The sequence below is a fragment of the Oenanthe melanoleuca genome, chromosome 28, assembly GCF_029582105.1.
Source record: "Oenanthe melanoleuca isolate GR-GAL-2019-014 chromosome 28, OMel1.0, whole genome shotgun sequence".
NCBI classification, from domain to species: domain Eukaryota; kingdom Metazoa; phylum Chordata; class Aves; order Passeriformes; family Muscicapidae; genus Oenanthe; species Oenanthe melanoleuca.
In genome coordinates, this window is record NC_079361.1 from 1,659,584 (window position 1) to 1,686,295 (window position 26,712).

At 46.7% G+C, this 26,712-nt stretch overlaps 1 protein-coding gene across 11 annotated transcripts in view; it reads left to right on the forward strand.

Moving 5' to 3' along the window:
* The window catches only part of DOT1L (DOT1 like histone lysine methyltransferase), a 72,219-nt gene that overhangs the window by 13,560 nt on the left and 31,947 nt on the right, over positions 1-26,712 (forward strand). For all 11 annotated transcript variants that reach the window (XM_056512843.1, XM_056512834.1, XM_056512836.1 and 8 more), the window contains exons 2-9: positions 3,660-3,703; positions 6,075-6,149; positions 8,385-8,448; positions 10,776-11,004; positions 12,896-12,990; positions 15,586-15,648; positions 23,236-23,291; positions 25,951-26,030. In XM_056512843.1, coding sequence (XP_056368818.1) covers positions 3,660-3,703; positions 6,075-6,149; positions 8,385-8,448; positions 10,776-11,004; positions 12,896-12,990; positions 15,586-15,648; positions 23,236-23,291; positions 25,951-26,030 — 706 coding nt within the window. The remainder of the gene's footprint in view (positions 1-3,659; positions 3,704-6,074; positions 6,150-8,384; positions 8,449-10,775; positions 11,005-12,895; positions 12,991-15,585; positions 15,649-23,235; positions 23,292-25,950; positions 26,031-26,712) is intronic.

Below are 26,712 nucleotides of genomic sequence, written 5' to 3' on the forward strand. Positions count from 1 at the left end.
GAGGCTGGAGCAGGGTTAGGGATTTGGTGGGATTTGGAAGGCTGATGGCAGAGGCTGGAGCAGGGGCAGGATTTGGGTGGAGGGGGGTGAGATGCTGATGGCAGAAGTTGGAGCAGGGGTTTGGGGAGTTTAGAAGGCCCATGGCAGAAGCTGGAGCAGAGACAGGATTTGAGGAGTTTGAAATGTCAGTAACAAAAGCTGGAACAGAGTTGTGATTTGGTGGGGTTTGGAGGGCTGATGGCAGAATTTGGAACAGGGTCAGGATTTGGGGAGTTTGGAAGGCCAATAACAGGTTGGAACAGAGTCAGGATTTGGTGGGGTTTGGAGGGCTGATGGCAGAATTTGGAGCAGGGTCAGGATTTGGGGAGTTTGAAATGCCAATAGCAGAGGCTGGAATAGGGTCAGGATTTGGGGGATTTCTGTTCCCTTTGCCTTTTGGTTGCCTCAGGCTCCCTGTCAGTGCCATAACCAGTTGCCTGACCACAGATGTGATGCCTGTTGCTGTTCAATGTCTTTTCTGATTAAATCATACAACCATAATGATGAAGTGGGGCTGGAAGTTTCTCTAAGAAAAGGGAAGCTGCTCTGTATTCCCTTCAGATAGGTTTCCCCCCTTCCCTCAATTTTCCACAGCCAGCTCTGCTTTAAAGAAATGCAAGAGTTCCTAGTGAATTTTTTTTTTCAAGTCTTGTTTGAGACCTTGGGAACTTCTCTGCTCAACCAAAGTCTGTTAGAGAGTGAAGTGAACTTGGGAAGTGTTTCAGCAGCAGTAGATGTGGACCTGGTTTAGATTTCTTTATTCCTAGATAATGTCACAAACTAAGCTCAAAGGTTCCTTCTGCCTGGAGTTTCCACGTGAGGTTGTGCAAAGTCACTTAAATTGGCTGATCTGTAGTTGTGAATTGTGAATTTATTATTACTATTTTTAGATAGATTTATAAACTTTTTAAACCAAGACAGAAGAATGTGTTAATTATACAATTTTTGTCACTCATGGGGTGTTTCCATGAAGACCTGTAGGACAAGGGGTCTCTCACATGCTCTGCTCACACTGCAAGTGTCCATCCCCAGCAGTGGGGAGTAGAACTTCCTCCCAGGAAATGGTTATGCCAGAGTGAGCCTGAATTCACTTTTCTGGTATAATGTGCTTATGTTGATAAAACAAATTCTGACTCTGCAGGAACACAGTTTACTGGGAGAGCTGGATCAGCCCAGGGGGGCTCTGCTGGGGTGATTCTGCATGGAGTGAAATGTGAACATTTTTGGGGGATGTTTATGGATGAGCTGCTATCCTGGGTTATTCTTACACTTGGCAGATAAGAAATGAGAAGAAAGAGAAATTCTCCTCCCTTCTTGTGCCCTCCTTTCAGTGCACACAGAAAAGAGAGCACACTCTTTTATTTGTGCACTGAGAGGCAGGAGCAGGTTTTAGTTCAGTTGCTCCCCTGGTTTCTAGGCCAAGATTTATCAGAAGAATTACCTGACATTCCTGGGAGGCTGGATTATGGGTGCTGCTGTTTTCTGTAGGGTTTGGGCTGTCCCAGGCCAGGAGACTGGGGAAACACAGCCTCAGATCTGTTCTGTGATGTTTGGGGTGCTGCTGTGGCAGCAGCAAGTTGTGAAATGTGGCCAAGGCAGTGCTCAGCTCCAGGCTCTGTGTGTTCCATCCCAAGTGTCCTGGCTACTGGTGTTGGCTGTTTTTCCTTCTCCATGTTGTAATTGGAATGATTTGGTTTTTTTGGCTTGGTTTCCATGTGACTTCTAGATTTGGGGTTAATTTTATGTAATCTGAAAAGAAGAGGTTTTTTTCTGGTAAGACAGTGTTCTCTCATAGCTTTAGTACAGAATCCCAGGCTGGTTTGGGTTGGAAGGCACCTTAAATATCATTTAGTTCCACCTCCCACTGTCCCAGGCTGCTCCAGCCCCAATGTCCAGCCTGGCCTGGGACACTGCCAGGGATCCAGGGGCAGCCACAGCTGCTCTGGGCACCCTGTGCCAGGGCTCCCCACCCTCCCAGGGAACAATTCCTGCCCAATATCCCATCCAGCCCTGCCCTCTGCCAGTGGCAGCCATTCCCACTAAATCCCCATATTAAAATTTTCTCTCCCTCCTGTTTAGGAGCCCCTTTAAGGCACTGGAAGGATGGCAGACCTCAAATTCTTGCCTATCTGTCCTGAGATTTTTAAGCAGGCATTGAAAGGGCTGTGTATAAATTGCTTGGAAGGAGAACTTCTGCAGGCCTGGCTGATCCCAAGTGCATGAACTGGTTATACAAGGGAAAATATGTTTCCTCCTGAAAATAGGAAAGCTGGGATACTGATGGAAAATGCTTCCATTTGACTCAGATCATGTCATTCCATGTCTTGAAAATGAAATAATCCAACCATTTTCTGTCATCAACCATCAGTTCTATTTTTTCCCTTTTCCCTTTTCCCTTTTCCCCATCCCTGTCCTTTTCCCTTTTCCCTTTTCCCTTTTCCCTTTTCCCTTTTCCCTTTTCCCTTTTCCCTTTTCCCTTTTCCCTTTTCCCTTTTCCCTTTTCCCTTTTCCCTTTTCCCTTTTCCTTTTCCCTTTCTTTTCCCTTTCCCATTCCCTTTCCTTTTCCCTTTTCCCTTTTCCCTTTTCCCTTTTCCCTTTTCCCTTTTCCCTCCCTTCCCCCTCTGCTTTGTTACCTGTCTCTGCCCTTTGCTACACAATTTTCCCTGGTAACTCCACAGAAATGACATTTCTGCAGCACAAGACAAGGGAAATGATTTGAGGGAGCTTTTGCACTTGTATTTCTGGGAGGGCTGTGGATACAAGACTCCTAATTAAAAGGTCAAAGCCACTTGCAGAAACAAATGTCTAAATATAACCCCAGTTTTGTGCAGATGGACTCTGGTAACTAAGGCTTCACAGGCTGGATACATCAATGTGTGTAAGGAACTCCTGTGGCTTCCCTAAAATAGAATTTTTTTTGTACAATGGTGCATATAAATGCAGCTCCAAGGGCTCTTTTTAGCATGAATTTGTAATAATTTGCTAAACCCACTTGTGCTTCTGTTGCTCCTGAATAAATTCCCAAATGCAATCAGTAAATCTCAGTGTCTCACCTGGTGTGGATGTGTGCTGTTCAAGGTTTGGTGTGTTTTGGGTTTCAGTTCATCAGCAGGGCTGCATATCCAGGCCTTTTTCTGTGTGCCCTGAGGTGTTTTTCCTGCACTGACATCCTCTCCCACTGTTGTTGGATGCTTGGTTTTGGAAAGCCATTCCCTGGGCCAGGCTCTCACTGCCCATCTGGAGCTGGGGGCCTGTGCCAGATGCTGGGCCAAGGGAATCAGCTGTTCCCTGGGAGCTGCAGTCAAGGACCTGCTGCATCCCAATAATCCCCAAAGGCTTCTGTCACATAATTCCCAGCCACACAGCCCCTGACTGCAGGGAATGACAAAGAAATAAGTAGAATGACAATTCCTTCATATCAGTCAGAAACACTTGAAAAATATATTTGCTTCAGCCTTATTTTTTTCTCAGAGGGCTCATTTTGATGGCTTTAATGGGGTGGAATTCAAAGACTCCTTTCCCAGTATGCTTGGCACCTGTATCCTTAAAAGCACTGATTCCTGTAACTCCTGACAAACAGCACCTGATGTGTCTTTTTTTTTTTTTTTGTTTAATTTCAGGACAAACACCACGATGCTGCTCATGAAATTATTGAGACAATTCGGTAAGTGCTCAGTGCAGCCTGCCTGGGACCCTTCCTGTGCCTCTCTGCAGCTCTGGGAAGGGGTGGTTGGAGTCAGGACATGCAGGAGGGCAGCAGTTACCATTTAGCAGCTCTGAGTTATTTTCTAGGCTGAATTTGCTGCAATACAGAGCTCCCTGGCAAATAGATGTTGTTTTTTTCTTGCCATATTCCATTCTGTTTTGAGCAGAGTTAAAAATGAGTGGTGGTGTTCAGCTTTAATACTTGTGGCAGTTTGTATTTGAGCTTTGGACAGACAAGGTTAAGGAAACATCCTTGGCTTGATGTGTTATGTCCTGATCTTTCCTCTGCCCACCCTCTCTGTTTCCCTGTTGCTGTGATCTTGCAGCATTTGGGTTGTTTGGCAATGATCTCCCTGTAGCATTCCTCCTAATCCTGCTGATAGAGTTGGAACAGCGTGGGGAAAATGGGAGGATAAAGGTGAAAGACAACTGTGAGGGGCAGGAAGTCAGAGGATTTCCCAACACAAGCTCTCAGGACGTGACTTGCTGTTATTTCAGCAGGATTAGGAGGGGACTTGCCAAAGAACAACTTTTAATAAATGCTACACGAATTCCCCAAACACCTGAGGGATGAGAATGAGTTATCCCCATTACAAAGCTGTTCTTGTTAACTGCCTTAGATCCTTCCAGGCTGCCCTTGGCTCAGCTTGGGGCTGTGTTTGCAGCAGGTTTTAATGCTTGGGTGCTGCAGATACAGGTGAGGCAGGAGGTGTTTTACCTGCAGAACCACCTGAGCTCAAAATTTGGTCACACATGGCAAAGGAAAAGGCAGGAGTGAGGTTTGTGTGCTGCCAGGGTGAGTGTGAGAGCCAAGTGCTTGCTAACATCACTCACATGGAATCAGAGCATTTCCCATGGTCTGGGGTGGCAGAGACTGTGTGGAATGAGGCTGGAACTGAATATTTTTCTCTTAAGGAGTTTCCTTTCCTATTTAGAAAACACTGTCACTGGTGCTGCCAGTTTGGACTGGTGGGGATCAGATCCTGTGCCTTGGGATCTTGTGGGTGTGGAGAAGGTCCCTTCTCCAAGGGCTCAGAGGGAGCCTGGCCTGGAGGGGTGGCTGGAGGTGTTGCTTTCTGTGCTGGAGGCAAAGGGAAGCTGTCTTTGGGAGCAGTCGGGTCAAATAATGTTTCACAACTGTGCTTTAAGCAAGGCTGGAGTGAGCTCAGTGTCAGAAACTCTCCTGCTGCCTTTGCCTTGTGCAAAGTGCCCACAGTGCTGTTGTGCAAGTGGTGGGTGAGGGAATGCAAGGAAGCCTTTATCTCATCAGGCACTGGAATCATGGAATATCCAAGCTGGAAGGGACACAAGGATCAAGCTGCCTGTTCCTGGGGTTTCAGGGTGAGAAGTTTGCAGGGAGAGCCCTGGTGCTTTTAGGGGAGATGGGAGATACCAGAAGAGGGCCAGCCATACATGTGCAAGTTCTGGTTGCAACTGGCCTGTGCAGTTATTAACCATGTGTGAATCAGCCAGAAGGAACAGAGCTGTTGGATCTTTAGTAATTTTTTTTCACCATTTTAATAGTAAAGAATGGAGCAAAGTTCACAAGGAAGAAATTCTGCAATTCCTATTGGAATTCATCCTGTGATGTGGGTTTTTTTTTGATGCTGACAGTGCTTTCCAATTTGATATTTGTGGAAGAAAGTGTGTGCAAAGCTTCTGTGGCATTTAAATTGCCTTTGAAGAGAGTTAATCTTCCTCCATTCCACAAGTGAAGCTCTCTCCTGTGAGCTGCCATTGTTGGATGCACTGTGAGTGGGCACATGCTTTCCTTTCTGATGACCACAGCACACAGGGCTGTGTTAATGCAGAGTATCAAAGGGGTCTTTTATCAAAATAACTTCTAAAAATCTGGTTTGGTTTGGTTTGTAAGGTGTAAGAGCAGTTGAGACACTCCTCAGAGGAGAACATCCAGGCACTGAGTGGTTGGTGACAGGGTTTTTGGGCTGCTGTGGGAAATGTCTTCTCCACATTCAGCTTTGTCAAAGCTTCCTGCAGAATCAGAATTCTTTGGAAATGCTGCACTTCTGCATTTTATGTTAGCTTAACATCAGCCATGACTTGGAGTATTTTTAGACACGTGGAATACATTTATCACCTCATTTTGAAGCTTTATGCTCCTGCCAGTGTCTGCAGGCATCTTGCTGTTTATTCAGTACAAATGTGAATGTTGCAGTTTCCCATGATGTCTGCCTGATTCCTCACAGTACTGTGAGCTGCCAGGGCTGCTGCAGTATCCTCTTCATGTAAAGCAGTCCAGAATGGAGACAAACGACCTTATTACACTTAATTGCCAATTCCTCTTTTCATTATTTCTTCTCTCCTTCCAGGTGGGTCTGTGAAGAAATCCCAGATCTCAAGCTTGCCATGGAAAACTATGTTTTAATTGACTATGATACAAAAAGGTGAGAGGAATGTTTTTGTTCCCAGCAGTTCAGGCCAGCCCAGGGTGTAGTGAACCAGTGTGTAACTGGTTATTCTTAGACACTACCAACTGAAGTTTTCTCTCAGAACTGGCTTCAGGCTCTGCTGGAGTTATTTTGGTAGGAAATGTGTAACAGCAACATTGGCAAAGGCAGTTGGATTAAGGACATAATTGGAAACTCCACACAGCCCCAGTGCAGCACTGCTGTACATTGAATTACTCACTGTGAAACAATGATTGGTATCTGCACCCTTGGAGTGCAGCCAGGCTGGGAATCTCAATGGCACTGAGCTTCTACTCCTGCAGTAACCAGGAATTCCTGCTCACAGCAGAGCTGGGTGGAGGGAGAGGGAGTGGGAGCTGCACCTTCCCCTCCCTCCCCTTCCTGCTGGCTGGGGGCTGAATTCCAATGTGGAATTCCCAGGAGTGTTGTGGGCAGCTGGAGGGTTCTGAGGTGCCTGAGTTATGTGGGAATTCACACCCACAAGCAGTTCAGAATGAATGTCCCTTTTGGGATATGGGATATCTTATGGGCTGGGAGAGGCAGATCCTGGCCTGGGGTGTGTCTGTGGAGAGTTCTGAGGTTCTGTGCATGGACTTGGCTCTACTGACACTGGGAAAAGGGAGGATGCTGAAGCTGCAGTTTACAAAAACCTCCTTGGTTGCCTTCATGGGAAAGACTGAATTTATCCAAGTGCACAGAATGACTAAACTGTTAGAAGAAAGTTTAGAGATTAAACTCCATTGCTGTGAGTAGAATCCCAGAATATCCTGATCTGGATCCCTCAGGGAACATCAGTGCAGCCCCTGTCCCTGCCCAGACCCCCAACAACCCCACCCTGAGCATCCCTGAGAGTGCTGTCCAAACTCAGCCTTGGGACCATTCCCAGTTCAGAGCCCCAGAAGCCTCTGGGGGAAGAACATTTCCCAGCCAGACCCCCAGCACCAGATACTTCTGTCATGATGTGTTTAAGGTGTTGCTTCCTCTTCTCTCAATTTTCAATTGTTTCATTGCAAGACTTGTTAGTCTCTGTCTTCCTCCTGGTAAATTCAAAAGGAGCAATCAAGGTCAAGCATTCCTTGTCATTAAAATCCATTAATTTGGATCTGTGGATTGCTCACAATAATGCAGCTGCATTACTGTAATTTTGTGGTTCTGGCATCCTCACTGGGTGTGTTTCACTGGGGACCATCAGTGTGGTTGGCAGCAATGCTGAATTAAAGTGAAACCCCTTTGTTCTCTGAAGTCACCCCAATATCTTCCTGCAGCTTTTCAAGGAAGTCATGGACTGGAATTCTGGTCATGATTTCAGTCCTTTTTCTTCCTTTGAAAAAAATTGTCAGAAAAATCACTGGCAGCAGATGGGCTGAGCCAAGGATGTGAAGGAGAAGCAGCAGGTTATGGAAATGCAGACAAACCCCATTGCAGCCTCTTGCTTTTCCCAGCATGGAAACAACAGCTGGAAGCTTGGAATGGAATGGGCAGAGCTTATGGGAGAGGTGTCCTGGCCAGTACAGTGACCCTGGGGACCTGAAGTGTCCCTTCTGCTGTCCCCTGCCCTCCCCACCCCTCCCCAGCTGTGGGAATGCCCATGGTGTGACAATCTCACTCCTGTGACTCCTTGTTTTGTTTTTGCTGCTCTTTGTGGGTCTGATTATGTAACAATTGATGTTCCCAGGATATACTTTCTTTCCTGGCCTGAGATGAATTGTTTTAATCCTCTCAGTTTGTGTCATTAGGGCATCTGCCTGGGCTGACCATAATCCCAGCCAGCCCATGAACAATCCCCAGGCTCTCCTGATAGCTGATATTTCAGCCTGGGTTCTGGCTCTGTCTGCATTTTCAGTCCCAGAGTGAATTTCTGGAAAAGCATCTGCTTGTCTCAGGATTGATTATTGTGGAGAGATGAGAGCAAAAAGGAGAAAATTACAGACCTCTTAAATTTCTGCTCAGCTGAAAATATGGAGAAGAGGTTCTGAGAATACAGAACTTTACCAGGAAAAGAGCTGTACTCAAAGTATGACTTACAATAAAGGAACTAATATTATTTCCCATGTACTCCTGGTCTACTGAGCATTTTATTTAAAGGAAACAAAGTCTTTAATCTATATATATGTAATCACATACTCTGAGAGAAACAAACCCTAAATACCTACTGGGCAAGAGGATGAAAAAGGTTTTACCTTCAAACCTGTTCTTGTGTTCTTCCCCCAGCTTTGAGAGCATGCAGAGACTGTGTGACAAATACAACCGAGCCATTGACAGCATCCACCAGCTGGTAAGTCTTGAATTTGTGCCCTGCCATGGTTTTTGTGTCTGAATTTGTGCCCTGCCATGGTTTTTGTGTCTGAATTTGTGCCCTGCCATGGTTTTTGTGTCTGAATTTGTGCCCTGCCATGGTTTTTGTGTCTGAATTTGTGCCCTGCCATGGTTTTTGTTTGAATTCAGGTAGTGAGGAGCAGCAGAGAGCTGTGGCTGACTCAGTGCTACATTTTACCTGCTCCTGTAGCATCAGCAATACCCAGCACTTCAGTTTTTGGGGGGCTTGAGCTTGGTATTAAACTTCTTTTCTTGATCACACCTGGGCAGTCAAGGAGTTAGCATTAGAGGGACATTCTTACAGAAAGAAAGGGAATTAAAAACCAATTTTTGTTCCCAAATTCAGAGCTGTTGCTGTTCCTTGTGCATTCTGGCACTGTTATTTTGGCACTTGGAAAAAGCTGACTTGCCTTTAGGGGGAAGGAAAGGTTTATCTCCATTTAACACAGGGATTTCTCATATAGATTGACTTTTGCACAGGGAAATTGTGACTTATGGGTACTTAAATAATCCATATGAACTCTCCTGTGTGTTGTGGAAGTGATCCATGGCTTAGGAATTTCCTTGCCACAGTTCAGCTGCTCTGGCCTGTGGGATCATTGACTAAAGTAAAATGTAATCTCTTTTCAGGCCAATTTAATGAGTTTTTGGTTCTCTCACCCCCAAAAAAGGTTGAACTGGAGGAAGCAAAACATGAACAATGAATAATGTTACTATTCTGCTTAATTTGAAAGCATAGGTGGATTTGTTTCTCTGCTGTACTTATGAGGATTATTTGAAATATGCAGTATTATGGCAACAAGCCTTTTTTTGCTGGGATTTTCTTAATTTTTTGGGCCTTAAAAACTTGTGCTTATTTGGATTCAGGCACCTTCATGCCTTTGTTGATTAACAGCCAAATATTAGCAGCTATTCAGCATTTGCAGTTGCTGTCTGAACTGGCAAACTTGATGGGTTTAATTTTTTCCTTCCCATCTGAATCTCACAGGAATGTTTAGGAGGAGTCCTGGAACTGCCCTTTTTTGGTTTGTTTTTATCAAAGGGAGAGGCAGATAGTTTTAAAACTTAACAACTTTTGTGCTTAGGATGGTTTTTCTTTCTGAAGAAGAAAGGAACCCTGATTTCCATCTCTTTCCTGCCACTCCTGTCTGAGTGTATCTGATCCCTCCCCTGTGACAGCTCCTGGAGCAAAATTAACCTGTTCTTGTGTTGGCAGTCAACATCACTTCAGGGGGGATAGCAAAGAAAAAAGGAGTGAACAAACCTTTAAACCCACCCCAACTCTATTCACTGTTGTGCTTTACATTGCCAATTGTTTTTTGCATCTCTTTAAATTCCCCTTCATCCCCTGTGAAATTACCTGTTAATTGAGTGTGACAAAGTGCAGAGAAACTGCTGGTGTGCAATTTCTGCACTATCCCAGATTGGTTTGGGTTGGGAGGGACCCTAAATCCCGTCCAGTGCCACCCCTGCCATGGCAGGGACACCTTCCACTGTCCCAGGCTGCTCCAAGCCCTGTCCAACCTGGCCTGGGACACTGCCAAGGATAATAACCACAGAAAAAGGGGTTTCCATGAACACCAATCCAGCATCGACCACTTCTCACTAAGGAATGGAGTGGCACAAGTTAATCTCTCTTCTCTGGAGAGTTCCCAATATGAAAAACACAACAGAAAAGCCCCATGGCTTCTTTCTGACACTCTCACAAAGACCACAGAGTGAAGGAAAGCTTCCACAGGGAAAGCCAAAAGCTGCACCTGGACAGAATTCCAGACTGGTTTGGGCTTGGAAGGACATTAAATCCCATCCAGTGCTACCCCAGCCATGGCAGGGACACCTCCCACTGTCCCAGGCTGCTCCAGCCCCAATGTCCAGCCTGGCCTGGGACACTGCCAGGGATCCAGGGGCAGCCACAGCTGCTCTGGGCACCCTGTGCCAGGGCTCCCCACCCTCCCAGGGAACAATTCCTGCCCAATATCCCATCCAGCCCTGCCCTCTGCCAGTGGCAGCCATTCCCTGGGTCCTGTCCCTCCATCCCTTGTCCCCAGTCCCTCTCCAGCTCTCCTGCAGCCCCTTCAGGCCCTGCCATGGGCTCTGAGCTCTCCCTGGATCCTTCTCTTCTCCAGGTGAGCACCCCCAGCTGTCCCAGGCTGGCTCCAGTTCCATTCTCTGTTTTTATCTTTAAGAAGCACCCAGCCTGAGGGAGAGGGGCTGGGAGGGGTGTGTCCCTCGGTGCCCAGTGGGTTTGGTGTCCCCAGGGCTGACAGCTGTCCCTGTGCCCTGCAGTGGAAGGGGACGACGCAGCCCATGAAGCTGAACACGCGCCCGTCCAACGGGCTGCTGCGGCACATCCTGCAGCAGGTGTACAACCACTCGGTCACCGACCCCGAGAAACTCAACAACTACGAGCCCTTCTCCCCCGAGGTGTACGGGGAGACCTCCTTCGACCTGGTGGCCCAGATGATCGACGAGATTAAAATGACAGAGGACGACTTGTTCGTGGACCTGGGCAGTGGTGAGTGGCCAAGGACTCCTTTTGTTCTTTTCTCCGCTTTCCCTTTTTCCCCTTTGCTTTTTCCCTTTTTCCCCTTTGCTTTTTCCCTTTTTCCCCTTTGCTTTTTCCCTTTTTCCCCTTTGCTTTTTCCCTTTTTCCCCTTTGCTTTTTCCCTTTTTCCCCTTTGCTTTTTCCCTTTTTCCCCTTTGCTTTTTCCCTTTTTTCCCCTTTGCTTTTTCCCTTTTTTCCCCTTTGCTTTTTCCCTTTTTCCCCTTTGCTTTTTCCCTTTTTCCCCTTTGCTTTTTCCCTTTTTCCCCTTTGCTTTGTACTTTAAACCCCCCATATATTCCCATATAGTTCTGGGAAGTTACCCAGAACTAGGGATTGTGTTACAGGATAAGTATCTTTTCTAGATAATCCCAAAAGATGTTGCTGCTTTTTATGCCAGGATTAAATGGACCAAACAAACACCCCAGACCTCTTTTCTGGTGGCAGTGAAATATCAGCCTGCAATGCAATAAACCCTTCTGACAAACCCCTTTGTTTGTCTTGGTGTTGTTGGATACACTTGTGAAGAAGCAACGTTAAAAATGAAGTTTGACCCATAAAGTTGCATTCCTGAGGATTCATCTGTGTTCAGTGGATTTGCTTTATGCCCTTCATATCTGAAAATGGGATTTTTTGACCCTTCCCATGTGAAACACTTGGTGTAAATCTCAAAGTGAAGGGTTTTTTGCCTCTGACTTGTCAGTGTGTCAAAAAAACCTTTTAAAATCAACTTAAACAGTTGTGAAACACCACAAAATCTAACCCACAACTGCAACAGACTCGAGTTTTAAAAGGAAATTGATGTGTCTAGTGGGTGAGGAAACCAGGTATGACTCAAGCACATGTGGAACAGAGATACTGAGTAAGAAAATTTCTTTTTCTTGGTAAAATCTGGTTCAGGACAGGAAAGGAGTAATAAGAATTTCCCCTCTTGCTTGATGTGTTCTGAAGTTTTAACACATTTAAACCCAAACAAGTGGGTGTGATACAGGACTTTTGGGGGGGAAATATATTTTGTAAAAAATTATATTTTAAATTTGAAAGTATATTTTAAGTATTAAAGTTACATATAAAGACTGTATATGCATAGCACAATAATAAATTGTAGAACAATTAAATATTTAATAACAGACTATTGAAAAGTATATAATAATAGATTAACATACATTATAAAAATAGAAATAATAATTTAGATTATAGAAATATAATTATAGAAATTACATAAATATAATTACAGAAATATATAGAATAGAATTATATACAAATATATACATACAGGCTCTTCAGTGGTTTTCTTACCCCTGCTTTCTCTGTCAGTGGGACTGACTGAAATTTCCTGTCAGGGACTGATATTCAGATGAGACCTTTAGAAAGACATCAGAGCTGAGAAACTCTTTTCCATCTGGAGGGAAACAAAATCTCCAAAGATTCTCACAATTGTTTGTCCAGAAAGGTTAAAGAAGATCATATCTGGGGTCCTGGGTCACAACCATGTCAGATCCTTTACTCTGCTATGCCCAGAAATAAATCAGGATTAAATCAGGTTTAAATGAGGTTTCTCACTCTGAGCAGCACCAGGGGAGTGGGGATGGTTTTGGGAGTGCATTCCAGCTGGGAATGGCAGATCCTGGCAGCTGGAGGTGCCCTCAGCTCAGCCCCACAGCTCAGCTGCTGCTGGTGTGTGCCCTTGGCTCTGAAAGCTTCTCCCCTCAGCTCTGCCTCCCCTGGCAGTGCTCTCAGCTCTGGTTTTTGTTCTCCCCTCAGCTCTGCCTCCCCTGGCAGTGCTCTCAGCTCTGGTTTTTGTTCTCCCCCCAGCTCTGCCTCCCCTGGCAGTGCTCTCAGCTCTGGTTTTTGTTCCCTGCAGGTGTGGGGCAGGTGGTGCTTCAAGTGGCTGCAGCCACAAACTGCAAACATCACTATGGAGTGGAGAAGGCTGATATCCCAGCCAAGTATGCTGAGGTGAGTGAGCCTGGCTCTGCTGCAGGGGCACACAGCTCTGCTGCAGGAAATGCACATTTGTCCTTCAGCAGTGAAATATCAGCCTGCAGTACCAGGATGTGCTTGAGGAAAGGAGTGTGTCCAGCCTGGAGTGTTCAGAAGGAGCATTGGCATCTTTCTAGAGTGATTTCAGGCCCTGAAAAGTCTTTTGACAATAATACCAGGGCTTGTTCAGCAGGGAGTGCACTATAAGCCTCACCCAAATACCTGCAGTCATTCCATATCTGGAATGGTTCTAATGCAGTTCCCAGAGGCCACAGCATGCAGCAAATCCAGGAATAAATTCACCAAACAATTAAATCTTAAATATTTTCAAGGCCACATGTCTGCCTGTGGTGGTGATGCTCCTTTTTCTGTTATTAAACCACCAGAAGTTCCTCCTGAGGCCCATGCTGGGTGTCTGGTGTGTAACTGCTTAGTGAGGAAAACCATAAAATAGCCTGAAGGTGAAGGAGGGGAGATTTAGATTAGAGATTAGGAAGGAATTCTTGGCTGTGAGGGTGGCACAGGGTGCCCAGAGCTGCTTCTGGATCCCTGGAAGTGTCCAAGGCCAGGTTGGATGGGGCTTGGAGCAGCCTGGGACAGTGGGAGGTGTCCCATGGCAGGGGGTGGAACTAAGTATTTCAGGTCCCTTCCAACCCAAACCAGTCTGTGATTGTTTGATAATGTTTAGTCAGGTTTCTTTACACTTCTAGTTCTGTGCCAGTGGGACACACACAAGTGGTGAGTTCAAGGCAGATCTGGGAGGCCACAAGCACACAGGGAAGGTCACTCCTGTCTTCCCACAAGAACTTTGCTTCCTTCAGTAGCCTGAACAGAAACTGATCCCTCTGAACTGTCAAAACACAGATTGAGCCTGGACAGGCTGGAAAATTATCCCTCATGGAGGGAGGGAATGAATAAAACTCCTTGATCCTTCTTTTCAGTGATGTGGGCGAAAGTGCATAAACACAGTGGTGAGGATGGTCAGTCAAGGACCTAAAATCCACTTTGTTTCCCCTGCCAGAATTGAGTGGAAGTTTCTACCTGGAGGGCTCTGCAGTCCCTCTGTGTGAACATCCTGGTTTCATTTTGGAGCATTTACAAGGCCAGGAATCCCCTCTGTGTTTATCATTAGGCTTAAAGATCAGCTTTATAAGGAAAAGTGAAATTCTCACTTTCATTAACACCCCTTCCTGTCACCATGCAAACAAGGCTTGGGTGAAAACAGCAAACAAAAGAATGACCCAGAAATGGAGAATTAGGGGTAGTCACTGCTGGGGTACTTTCAGTGTCATAAGTCTTCCAGGAGATTACTGAGTGAACAAAATGTTCTGCATTATTCCCCTGTTAAATCCAGATTTAACAACCAAGGAGCTGCTGCAGTGTCAGTGTGTGAAGCTGCCTTGTGCTTCTATTATAGGCCCAGTTTTCCTCCAAATATTTGTGCAAGAAGTTGGGTTGAGTTTCCATTTGAATTGGCTGTGGCACCACATCTCTAGGTACCATGATAATATACCCAGGTAATAGATGGATAATAGGATTTGAAAAGCTTCACCTAAAGAGGAAGAATGTTACAGATTTGTTTTAGTGAAGTTATCCTAATAAATTAAAATGTGTTACAGATTTGTTTTAGTGAAGTTATCCTAATAAATTAAAATGTAAGTTCATACCTGAAAATACTGAGGATTTTTGAGTTATCCTGCTCAGCTTTGGAGTGTTTTTGAGCATAAAACATGCCTGTCACACACAGCTCTGTTTGAGCTGCTGATGGAGCAGCTGATAACAACCATCAGCTTGAGTTGTCAGTGGGATCAGAATTTCTGCTGGGCTTCTCACACAGAGTCACAGAATAGCTGGTGTTGGAAGGGACCTCTGGCAGCACAGGAATGTGTCCAGGTGGGTTTGGAATATCTCCAGGGAGGGAGATTCACCTCCAAATTTGGGCCAAATCCTAAAGATCAGCTGGGGCCAGGCTGCTGGAAAGGAGGTGATGGGGATGTGTGAGGAGCTGTCTGGATATGGGATTTTGTGCCTTTTTCCCTTCTCTGGACAATGGAAAACAGCAGAGCCCTCCCTGCTCTGCAGCCCTGGTGTGTTTGGGTGCAGTTTGAAGCACTCCCAGTTGCTGTGGGAATCAGGATTCTCCCTCTGGGATGCTTTGCCTGCTGCTTTCTGCCTCCTCAGTGACCCCAGCAGACCTGGCTTTGCTCCTGGGCTTAGGCTGGGCTGCACCCCCTAATCCCACCCTTGTGGGATTATGCAGCACAACATAAGGCTGGGCTATTTTTAGTGCTGGGCAGTGTAAGGGCTTTTCTTAGAGCATCCATGGGAAGGGGAGGGTGAAGATGCCAGCTTTGCCTTGGCCCTAAGGAAGTGAGGGTTTGGTTTTTTAAGGAAACTAAACAGCAGGAGCTCTGTCTGCCTGTCCTTGGAATGTTCATGGCAAAAAAACCTCCAACCAGACAGAGTTCTTGGGGGTCAGTGAGTGCTTCAGAGCTGTGTCTCCTTTGCTCTGATGGAATTGGAAATATGAGATGTCCTAATTGCTGGTTTTGCTTTTCCTCCCTCTTGCAGACGATGGACAGAGAGTTCAGAAAATGGATGAAGTGGTATGGGAAGAAACATGCAGAATACACAGTGAGTGAAACTCAGCTGCAGATCACACCCACACTCCCTTGCAGGGTTTGTCAAGTCCCCTCCAGCCTTTCCTCAGCCACCAGCAGTTGAGGCACAGCTGCTTCCTGGCTCTTTTCTTGATCCTGGGCTGGTGTTTCCAATATATCCTCCCAGACCCCTCTTTGTCTTGCCTGATGTGGGGCATGGTGTTATTGGGAGCACTTCCAGGTCTTTCCAGAAACTCTTGGAAAATTTATTCTTCTAAAATATTGTTCTGACTGGGGCTGCCATGAGTCTTCTGTTTGTGTTAAATCCCTTTTTCCCTCTCTCTCTCCCCATGGATTGGGGTTTTTGCCAGGTATGGCAGCTTCTCCTTGGGGTTTGAAGTCTCCTGCTGGAAATAAAAGCTGAAGCTTTGCTTCTGCAGGCAGAGGAAGGTGTGGCCACCTGGGCCCAGTTCTGGAGGGGATGGGGAGGTTCTGGATGGATGGAGATTGGAGCAGGAAGCTCCAGGAACATTTAACAGGCTGGATGGTTCTCAGGGGAGGGTGGTGGGAGATTAGTTCTGGTTTGGAAGGATTTGGAATTGGATGCTCTGAGGGTGGAACTGGAGCAGGAGGAGTAAATGGGTCACCATGGGGGATCTTCCTGCCTGTGACAAGGGTTGTGTTGGAATTCCTTTACCTTCCTCCTGATGTTTATTTATCTCTGAGGATGTTTTGCACTCTAAGGATGATGTGAGATATGCAAATCCATGCACTGTCCTGTTCCATTCCTTCCCTTTTTCCTTTCTTCCCCTTTGTAATGGTCATTAAGAAAATCTGCTCTCTGCTTAATCACTTTCCAGCCAGGAAATGCATGTACAATAGGAACCCATTGGGAGTTTTGAAAACACATCTCTTTCTGCTTCTGCCACTTTGCTATGGTCAGGGTCAGGCTGGGTGGATCAGGAATATTCCCAAATACCCCAGGGAAGCTGGGTCACTGCTCAGAGGTTGCAGTTCCTGCATCCAGGTGTGAGCAAGGACAGGGGAGCTGCTCCTTCCCTTGCCTTGTGTGCAGAGCCAGCCCTGCCATGTCCTGGCATGGTGTGATCCAGTGGCTTCAGCATCCCAGCTCTGTGCCATCAATGGCAGCTTGGAGCTGAGCAGCCTTTGTTTCCCACTTTTCTGTCTGCTGGGATCCTGGGTGTCCCCATCTTGCACTGAAGCTGCTCCAGCTCTCCCTTTGGGCAGCAGGCTGGGAGGGGGATGGTCCCACCTGCCCCTAACCCTCCCCTCCTGGAATTGCTGTCCTGCATTGAGGGATTCCCTTCCAGGGGATGCTGGGGGACTGGTCTGCAGCAGGGGTGATAATTCCTTCCTGCTGTGGAAGCACTGGGAATGCTTTACTTTTCCTGAAGTGGCCATATGGCATTTTTCCATTGTGTCACCCAGCTGGCATGACATGAAAGGAGTTGTTCCTGAGGATGCTCTGCTTCTGAGCTGGGTAATTTAAGGAATAGGAAAGGAACTTGGACTAAAATATTGGAAGCATATTGCTTGCCTTAGGCAGCATTTCCATATTGAGATTCCAAGTGACAGAGTCTGGTGCTATATTGAAACAAAGCTATTTATTTTTGCCAGGTTCTTTGGCTTTTATAACTCTGTTTTCTGCAGTGTTTAGAGTAAAATTTCCCTGAATATGCAATCTGGGATTTTTTGGGGAAGAGTTAAAAACTTGAAGCACTTCTTGTCTGAAGGAAAGTTGGTTTCCTATCACCTTGGAGTGATGCTTGAACACAGATTTTTGGCTTTTACAGTGAGCACACAGGGCAGATTTTATTTAGCATTTATTCATCAAACAGACTTTGGCCAGGCAGTTCATTTTCTTTAGGAGCTCCTTAGCAGCATCTGCTGTAGGTGACTGCTCAACACAGAGCAAACTTGCTCTTGGTGCAGCTGGAGGATACAGGAAGATGTGGAATTGAAAGCCCAGCATCTTTGTCTTTCTGGAAAACAGCTTTGTCTCTGCAAAATGCTTTGTGAGGTCCCAAAATTCCAAATGTTGGAGACAAAATAAGCACAAATTGAAATAATCTGTCATCAGCAGAGCTCAGCTAGTGAATTGCACTCCAGTGTTGCAGGCAGTCATATGAAAAATCAGTGTTTTGAGAAGAATCAAGTGCTGGAGGAGGGGAGGGCTTGGCAAGAGTTCAGTGGGAAGAATCTCAGATCCCACCTGCAGCTCTGGCTGAACTTTGTGGATGGTGGTTCTTTCTTGCTGTAAAAGTAAAAACTGGCATAAGGCAGCAATAAATCCTGGAGCTGGGCCTGCAGGGTTGTGCTGGGTTTTTGGGTTTCTTTAACAGCCAAGATCCCAGTGCAGTTAGAGATTTCCAGTTCAAATGGATTTTGGGTTCTCCCTGAAAAGAGATCTGCTGAAAAGTTGACTTTAGCAGTGTGTTCCATGCTTGTTTGGGTTTGTGCATCTCAGCAGTTCCTTCTTACTTGGGAAATTATTATCTCTGTAGCTTTTCACTATCTCCAGCCTTCCCACCTGGTACAATCTTCCTGAGAAATATTTTCTGTCCTTTCTGCCTTTTGCAGTCCAGGGGACTCAGAACCTCTTGATGTTTTTGTAACCTGCCCAAATCCTCCCAATAGGATTTTTTCAGATTACCATTGAAGGAAAGTTGCTAGGAATGTAAACAAACAAAACCCCAGGATCCCCCAAACTCTCCAAACAATAAACTTGTGTTTGAGAGCCTTGGACAGAAGGGAGTCACTGTTACCTCACCAAATAGTTCTGCAGCCTTCAAATTCACCTCCTGGCCTTCCCCATTGGATTGTTCTTGTTACTGGACAGGAATTCTGGAGAGCAAGGCCCAGTGCCAACATTTAAAATAAACCCTGATTGTCCAGGTGTATTTCCACCCTATTTTGTCCACAATTATATTAAAAAAATCCCACTTGAGCAATGGTTCCTCACAAAATTGCAGCCTCAGTTGTTCTGTAGTCACTTGGTGATAAAAGGACATTAAACTTCTTCCCCAGCTGCAGATGGCAAAGTGTCCTGGGGGTGTTGGATGGCCAAGGCTGCAGAGCCACAGCTGGATCCTCCCTGCAGCTGGAGAGGGGGAAGGTCCATGTGGGGCATGAGAAGAGGGGGAGGAATTTGCTCCTCGTGCATTGCCTTGGGGGACTCCTCCTCTCCAGGTGTTGTTGGTCATTCATAATCCTCTTAAATAAATTTTTACATCCCCTGCACTGCTTGGGAATGTGCAATTCCTGCTCATTTAGGGAAAATCAGATTCTTTGCTGCTCTTCTCTCCTGCATTCCAAAGGAAGGATCCTCTTCCTCTAGAGCTTTTCATCATCAGCAGCAGCAGCTTTTTGGGCTAGAATGTCCCATTTCCAACACATCCCTTTGCTCCAACTGCTGTTACCTGCTCCTTTCTCTTCCCATGGAACTGAGAAGTTTCCAAGATTAACTTTACCCCACTCTTTTCAAGTAAACTTGTCTAAAGGAAGCAGGAGATTTTGGGAAGGTCATCAGGCCTGGCTAATTAGAGAGTCTTTCTTGGGGGATTCCTGCATATGTGCAGCCATCAAATTAAAAACCCTGCATGGCAATTAAGAGGCAGATGGGTTTTCATGGTTTCTGACTGTAAATATCCTCATGTGGCCTCAGAATTGGAGCCATCTCAGGTATCTGGGGCAGGAGGCTGAGATTGCTGAGCAGCACAAAGTGCTTCTCTTCCTGGGCTTCCCTTGGAGAAAGTTTTCAGTTTTTTTTTGGATTTTGTTGAGTTCTCAGTGCCTGGGACCTGTTGTTCCCTTTCCCTTGCTCATGATGTACCTGGAGGACACAGGAAGATGTGGAATGGAAATCCAGGCATCTTTGTCTTTCTGGAAGCTTTGTCCCTGCAAAATGCTTTGTGAGGTCCCAAAATTCCAAATGTTGGAGACAAAATAAGCACAACTTGAAGGATCCCAGGCTGAGCTGAGGGCAGCTGGCAGTGGGTGCAGTCCCACGTTGGACTCTGCTGAGAACCAGGATTAGTTTTGTGTTTATTTACTCAGGGTTGTTATAACAGAATTCCTGCTCTGCTCTCCAGAAAAGCTTCTTTTAGCAGGAGGTGGCAATGAGTATCAAACCAAGAGCAGGAAGCAGGTCAGCATTCCTAAAGGTGGGATTTGGGCTGCATGGGCACTCCCAGGAAACCCCAGGAGCTTCAGTTTTACTGAGTTTTGGGCATGGACCAGTGCAAGGTCTCTCCCTGAGTTTAGGGTGCCTTTCTGCCTTTCCTGTTCTGAGCAGAGCAGGGAATTGTGTGGGAGTTCCAGTGCCCAGGAGCTGGTTTGTGATGGTGCCTGACATCACCTGTACCTCAGAGCTTCCCTGCCTGCTCTCAGCTGTTTGCCCCCAGCTGTTTGTTTGCCCCCAGCTGTTTGTTTGCCCCCAGCTGTTTGCCCCCCATATTTTCCCTGCCCCATTTCAGCAGGAAATTTGCTGTTTTGGCATTTGAAAAACCCTCCAAACATCCCCTGTGGCTTTGAAACGATGCCACATTTTGGAGGTTTGGATTCGTGCCTCTGGTTATTTTTGAAAAGAACAGGGACCTAAAAATAGCCATGTGTACTTTTCCAGGCAGAAATGCTGGGTTTTTGGGAGCCAAGTGTTTGCATGGAGGTGGCTGGAATGAGGCATCCTGCCTGTCAATTGATGGCTCTGTGGAGTCAGCAGAGCCTCCTGTCCAGCACTGGGGCCTGACCTTCCCAAATCCCTGCTCTGCTCCCTGATGAACTCAGACCCTCCATGCACCTCTGGCTGCCTCCCCCAGGCTGGGACCTGCTGCTTTCCATCCAGTAGCAGGAAGAATTACAGGAATCAGATGCTGCTGAGTGTATTCCTGCAGTGTCTGTTTGAAAAACCTGAATAAAAACCTGGTCTGCTTTCTAAATTTAGAAGCAATGCAGGCAGCAGCTCTAGGGGTGATTTTGCTGAGCCAATTATCCTGTTAGATAAAGCATCTCCTGCATTGTCTAATCAGATGAAAATATCTGTGTTACAGATGGTCCCTTCCATTCATTATTCACTAAGGAGATTAGGTTTCTGAGAGAGAGGAGGAGCAGGATGAGGGAGGGGACACTGCAGGAAGAGATTGAGTGTGGCCCTGTGATGTGTCCCTTGTCCCTGAGTGACCAGCATGGAGCAGTGCTGCTGCTGCCCTGGGCCAGGCATCCATCAGATCTTCCCACTTCTTCTTTCACTCTCAAAATGACTGCAAACCACTCAGCTGAGTGGGATTTTGGGGGGATTTTTTTTTTAGATTCTCTGTCAGTTGATGGATAAAGAGATCCTTTCCTTCTTTTAGGGCATCATTTATTGATCACTGCCCCAGCATGAGGGGAAGGAGCTGCTTGCAGGGCTCAGGCAGCTCAGTCTCTGTTAGAGGGGAGCATCCAGAAATCACTGCCTTGCTTCCAGAGGAAAAAAAGAACCATTTTCTCTCAGCCACAGTTGATAATCTGATTATTTCTGTACTCCAGTGTTTTTCCTGGTGAAGTTTTCCCTTGACTCCTGGCCAAGCATGAGCTGAGGAAGCAGTGCCACACAAAAATAGATGTGTTTAAGCTGGGCTGTGGTTCATTTGAATTGTTAAATGGCTCTGGCTTGCAAAGTATTCATCTTCCATGGGTGATATCAGGTTAAAACCTGGAGATTTTGGTTGTAAGTGCTCTTCTAACCTCATGGATAGGGCAAACACACAGTGAAACTGGACCCAAGTGAGGCCTAACAGCCACTTAGGTTGGATTTCAAGACCTTTATATGAAGTTTAGCATTTCAAAATCGTTTCATGTTACTCTATTTCTCTGTTCTCTTGCACACTGTGGTGTTTGTGGTTCCTGGTTTTCCCAATGTTTTTCTTTCCCTGTTAGTGTAGGAAAACCATGTGGAGACTTTAGAAACTGGTGGTGTGGAGGATGCCATAGAGAGGCTGACTTGCAAAAATTGTTGTAAAATAAACAGAGTTGCCTGTCATGTGGGTTTTCTTTGACTTTGTCTTGGTTACTCAACCATGGAACTGTACACTACAAGAATAGATAAGGCTGAGACAAAATTATCTCTTAAAATCAATTTAGAGATGGTGTCCTCCTGAAAAAATCTTTCCTTTTATGAGATGAGAAAAACTCTTTTTATAACTTTCTTGATGTTAAGTCTCTGGTTTGGATTCTGACAGCACCCAGCAAGATGTCCTTGGGTTGGATCTTTGAGCTCAGCTTCCAGCTTATCCTTTGTTTTTATTACAGCAGGGATGTCAAAGGTGCTTCCCCTCCCAGCAGGTGGGAGATCACAGGTAGTAACTCTGGTTTAACTCTGATTTCAGCCCAGCTGGTGGAACAGGTATTTCTGAATAACTTCAGCTAATCTTACCTGCTCTGTTCAGTTTCTAGCACTTAAAGCTCTTGACAAAGTTCTTGATCTCTTGCTGAGAACTGTGAATATTCACTTTTCTCAGCCCTCTGTGTAGCAGCAGGACATTTTGGTGGTTCTCCCCTTCCTTTCCTCCTGGAATGAGCCCCATTCCCCCATTCCTGTTGGCACCTGTGGCTTTGTCCTTCACAGTGGCTCAGGCAGGTTTGTCACCCCCTCTGTATCCCTGAGTGCAGCAGGCCCTGGGTGTTCCCAGCTGGGGCAGCCCTGAGGATGGAAGTTGTTCCAGTGCAGTGCTGGCACTTTGGAGCTGTCACTAAGGAGAATTAGTGCTGCCATGTGAAATCCTCACTCCTTCCTATCCAGAGAAATGAGTGCAGGAAAAGGATCCTCAGCAGTCACTGCTGTTGCTTTGATGTTCCTGAGGTTCTGGCACAAACCATCATCTTCAAAGGGTGTCATCAGCATTAATTATAGAGTTGCACCTTATTTATTCTCTCCTCCTATCTTCCTCCCCCAACACTCCTCCTGCCTGACTTGTGGCACAGCAGAAGAATGTGGCCCATGGGCTCCTCTCTGATTTCCAGAGCACGACTGAGAAAACATCAGTGTGTGCAAGAGCTCTGTGTTCACCTGGGACTTGATGTGGTGCCATCACAAAGGTGCTCCACAAGCCACTGAAGCCATAATTGTGTTTATTTTCAAACAAGGCCTTTATGTTGCTTCATTTCCAACTTGAAAGTGTTCAAAGTGCTCAGGATTTATATTTAGCACCACAAAAATCAGATTCTTGTTTTTGCAGCCCAGCAGGAGCCTGCATGGGGAGCCAGGGCTGCCAGCAGGGGCTGATCCCAGTCCATGCTCAGCTCCCTCTGCTCAGGGGGATCAGCAGCCCTGGGCCCTTCAGGAGGATTTGCAGTGGGTGCCAGCACTTGTGGCTTCTGCATGGAGCAGCCAGAGCCCCTTCCCTGTTCTTCCCCAGGGTGGGAGCAGGGAGCAGAAACCTCTGGGCTGTGAGGAATGAGCAGGGCCAGCTGTGCCTGCTCCACATCTGGGTTTCCAAAGGGTTCATTTGTCCCTGGCTGCTGTGGGATCAGGGGGCTGGTGCAGCCTTTGTCCCTCTCTGAAGGGAGCAGGAGGAACCCTGTTAACCTCTCTGTATTTCTGTGTTCTTTGTCTTGTTTTAAGCTGGAAAGAGGTGACTTCCTCTCAGAAGAATGGAGAGAGAGGATTGCAAACACAAGGTACAGTACAGCAATTGAATGCTGCTTTCTGAGCTGGATATTTGGGAGTTTGTATAATGGAAATTGGGAGGCTGGCCAGCTTTTTATATAGAATTTCCATAGCAAATACCCAAAGTCTATCTGCCAACTCTTACACTGGCCTCTTTGGATCCTGTTTTCTGACTAGAAGAATGGCTTGGAGTGCATGTCCCATGATATTCCATACAAGGGTGTATCCAAGATAAATTCTGGTTATAAGAGGAGCACAAATCTTCATTTGTTTTACATATCCCTGTAGTTCATGTCAGAGATTCTGGCAAAACACTCTTTCTTTTGGCTATTGGGGCACTCAGGCTCACTTTCTAATAAAAAGGAAAAGACCCAAGTGAGTTTGTTTCAACTTAAACTGAAATTTCATTTAAACTAATTGTCTTGAAGATTTATTTATGTGGAGAACTGTGCAGAGGGTTGGGCTCCTTTCTGAAGGAGCAGAAAGGGAGTAAATTTGTTAAAAGCAATAAAAGTCGTCTGTATTTTTAAAGCTTTGCATTCTTTCAGCCTTATGGGCAGAAAAAAAACCTCTTTATTTTTATATGACCTTCTGGGCCACCGTGTTATGTGGGGTGTTGTCAAAGGGAGCTCTGAAACCTTCAGAGTTGTGGCAATTTCTGGATTGCTCCCAAAGCTCTGGTTTTGGGAGCCTGGAGGAGGCGTCTGCCAGGCTGGTGACTCCTGCAGGATTCTGTCCCCCACTTTCTTCTGGAGGTGCCTTTTAATTTGTGGACAGACTGGTCCCAGCCTTGCAGCACACTTGGGTTTGGCTTTGTTGCTTGTTATTCCAAGTGTATGACTCTCTGCTGCCCGGGCAACTTTCCTTGGAATTAATTTAAATTTTTAGAGAAATTTTTGGCTGCAGGAGCTCTGACTGCACCCAGAAGTGCTGGGAGATGTTTGGTTTGTGTGGTGTGGCACTCACTGTGTGTCTCAGTGCTGCTCCAGCTCATTCTGCTGCAGGATTGGGGAATTCTGGAATGGTTTGGGTTGGAAGGGATCTTAAATTTCATCCAGTGCCTCCTCTCATGGGCAGGGACACCTTCCTGTACCTCAGGCCCTGTTCAGTCTGGCCTTGGACACTTCCAGGGATGGGGCTGGTACCAGGACATGGTTCCCTGTGTATTTTTTCCAGGGGATCCCTGTGCCTGTGGCTTGGCAAAACCTCCCGGAACAAGGGCTGAGCCCAGGGGGATTCGGGGTTCCTGTGCCCTGCACGCTCACACAGAATTCTGTGCCAGAGTGAACACTATAAAAACACACATCTGCAGCCTCTGGCTTTCCCCCTTCCTCTCCTGGATGTTTTCTAGTCCCATTAATATGTTTGGCTCTCTTGCAAGGCCTTTTTTTTGGCACATGAGAAGGAGGAGGAAGAAACCCCTGCTAGCTTTACTTGCCAGGCAGGGTTTCCCAAATTTCCAAGAGCAAGGCATAGCAAGAATAACTATTTTTTCCTTTGGTGCATAAACATTTTTTTCATTTGGGGTTTTTAATAGCTTAGACTGCTGCTCTTAAACTCAGTGTCCTTGTTGAACACATTTCATGTGTGGAGGCACTGGGAAGGGAGTTTTCCAGAAAAGAAATCAGTTCTTCTTGTGGGAACAATAGGCCAGGATGGCTTTTACACTTCATAGAATCCTGGAATATCCTGAGCTGGGAGGGACTTTCAAGGATCACTGATCCCAACCCCTGTCCCTGCCCAGACCCCCCAAAATCCCACCCTGAGCATCCCTGAGAGTGGTGTCCAAAATCAGCCTTGGGGACCATTCCCTGGGGAGCCTGGGCAGTGCCCAGCACCCTCGGGGGGAAGAACCTTTCCCTGAGCTCCATGCCAAACCTCCCCTGACACGTTCATTCAGCAGGGAGCTCAACCACTTCCAAGAGGTGTTGAGAATTCCTTCTGCAGCCTTCTACTAAATGGGCACCAGAGACAATTAGACCAGGCTGATTACAGCTTAAAACTAAAGGAGTGTTTCTTTTTTCATCTGTTCTGTTTCTTTTTCAAACCCTTTTATCACTTCTGGGATTCTACCTCTGTGCAGATTTCCTTGTTTCCATATGATTGTTTTTTTCCAGGAACACCTCCCTCCCCTCATTGAAATTCCTAACCCAGAAAGAAAGAAAGATGCAACTCCTCTGTTGTGGGTAGAGCTGAAGTGCTGGGTTTAGGACAGGGAAAATGTGCTAAGATGTCACTGTCTTCTGGCATTACTGGGAATTTGGAGCTGGAAGAAAAACAGGGTGCCCAGAGCAGCTGTGGCTGCCCCTGGATCCCTGGCAGTGTCCCAGGCCAGGCTGGACATTGGGGCTGGAGCAGCCTGGGACAGTGGGAGGTGTCCCTGCCAGGGCAGGGGTGACACTGGATGAGCTTTAAGCCTCCTCCCAACCCAAACCATTTTATGATTCTAAAATACATTTTGATATTTTGCTGTAATATTTGAAGTCCCCACCAAGAAGTGAGGGATGAAGTGCTGAGTGTTGCTCCATGTGTTGGGTTGTGGAGCTGTTGACTGGGGACAAGCAGGTTTGTGCAGGCAGGAGGGGCTGGGAAGGCTCCAGGTGGCTGTGGTGTGACTGGGGGTCCCTGTGGGTGTTCCCCCTGATCTCTGACTGGATCCTTGCTTTGCAGTGTTATTTTTGTGAATAACTTTGCCTTTGGGCCAGAGGTGGATCACCAGCTGAAGGAGCGCTTTGCCAACATGAAGGAAGGTAAATCCACTGGAAATGGTTTTCACTTGTTTCCTGGTTCCTGTGGGAGCTGGGGTGGGAGGGGGGCTCAGTTCCAGGCCCTGGGGTTTGTTCTGTGCCTTGGGGCCAAGTGTCTGCAGCACAGTGGGGTTTGTGCCTCCCACCTTTGTGTGTGCCTGGCTCCTTGGAGCATCCCCTCTGCTGGGGGCAGGATTGGGGTGGGAGGAGCTGCTGGTCTGTCCTTGCCTCATTTGGGAGCCCACAGAACACCCAACAGCCAAGGCCAGGCTTCCTGGACCCCTGGGAGTGTCCCAGGCCAGGCTGGACAGTGCCTGGAGCACCCTGGGACAGTGAAGGTGTCCCTGCCATGGCAGAGGGTGGCACTGGGTGAGCTTTGAAGTCCTTCCAACCAAACCATCCCATGATTCATGAGTGCAGAGGCACAGCTTTGGGAGGCCAGTCTGTAATTCCACAGAATTCACTTCCTGGCTTCTCCTGTTCAGAGTTGTCCCATCCAGGGCTGAGTGTTAATTCCTGACTGCTGAAATGCTGGAGTCCCCATCCCTGGAAAAGCTCCAAACCTGTGGATGTGGCACTGGGGGCAGGGTTTAGTGGTGAGCATGGTGGTGCTGCTGGTTGATGGCTGGTTGATCTTAAAGGTCATTTCCAACTTGAATGGTTCCACAATTCCATAAAAACAGGG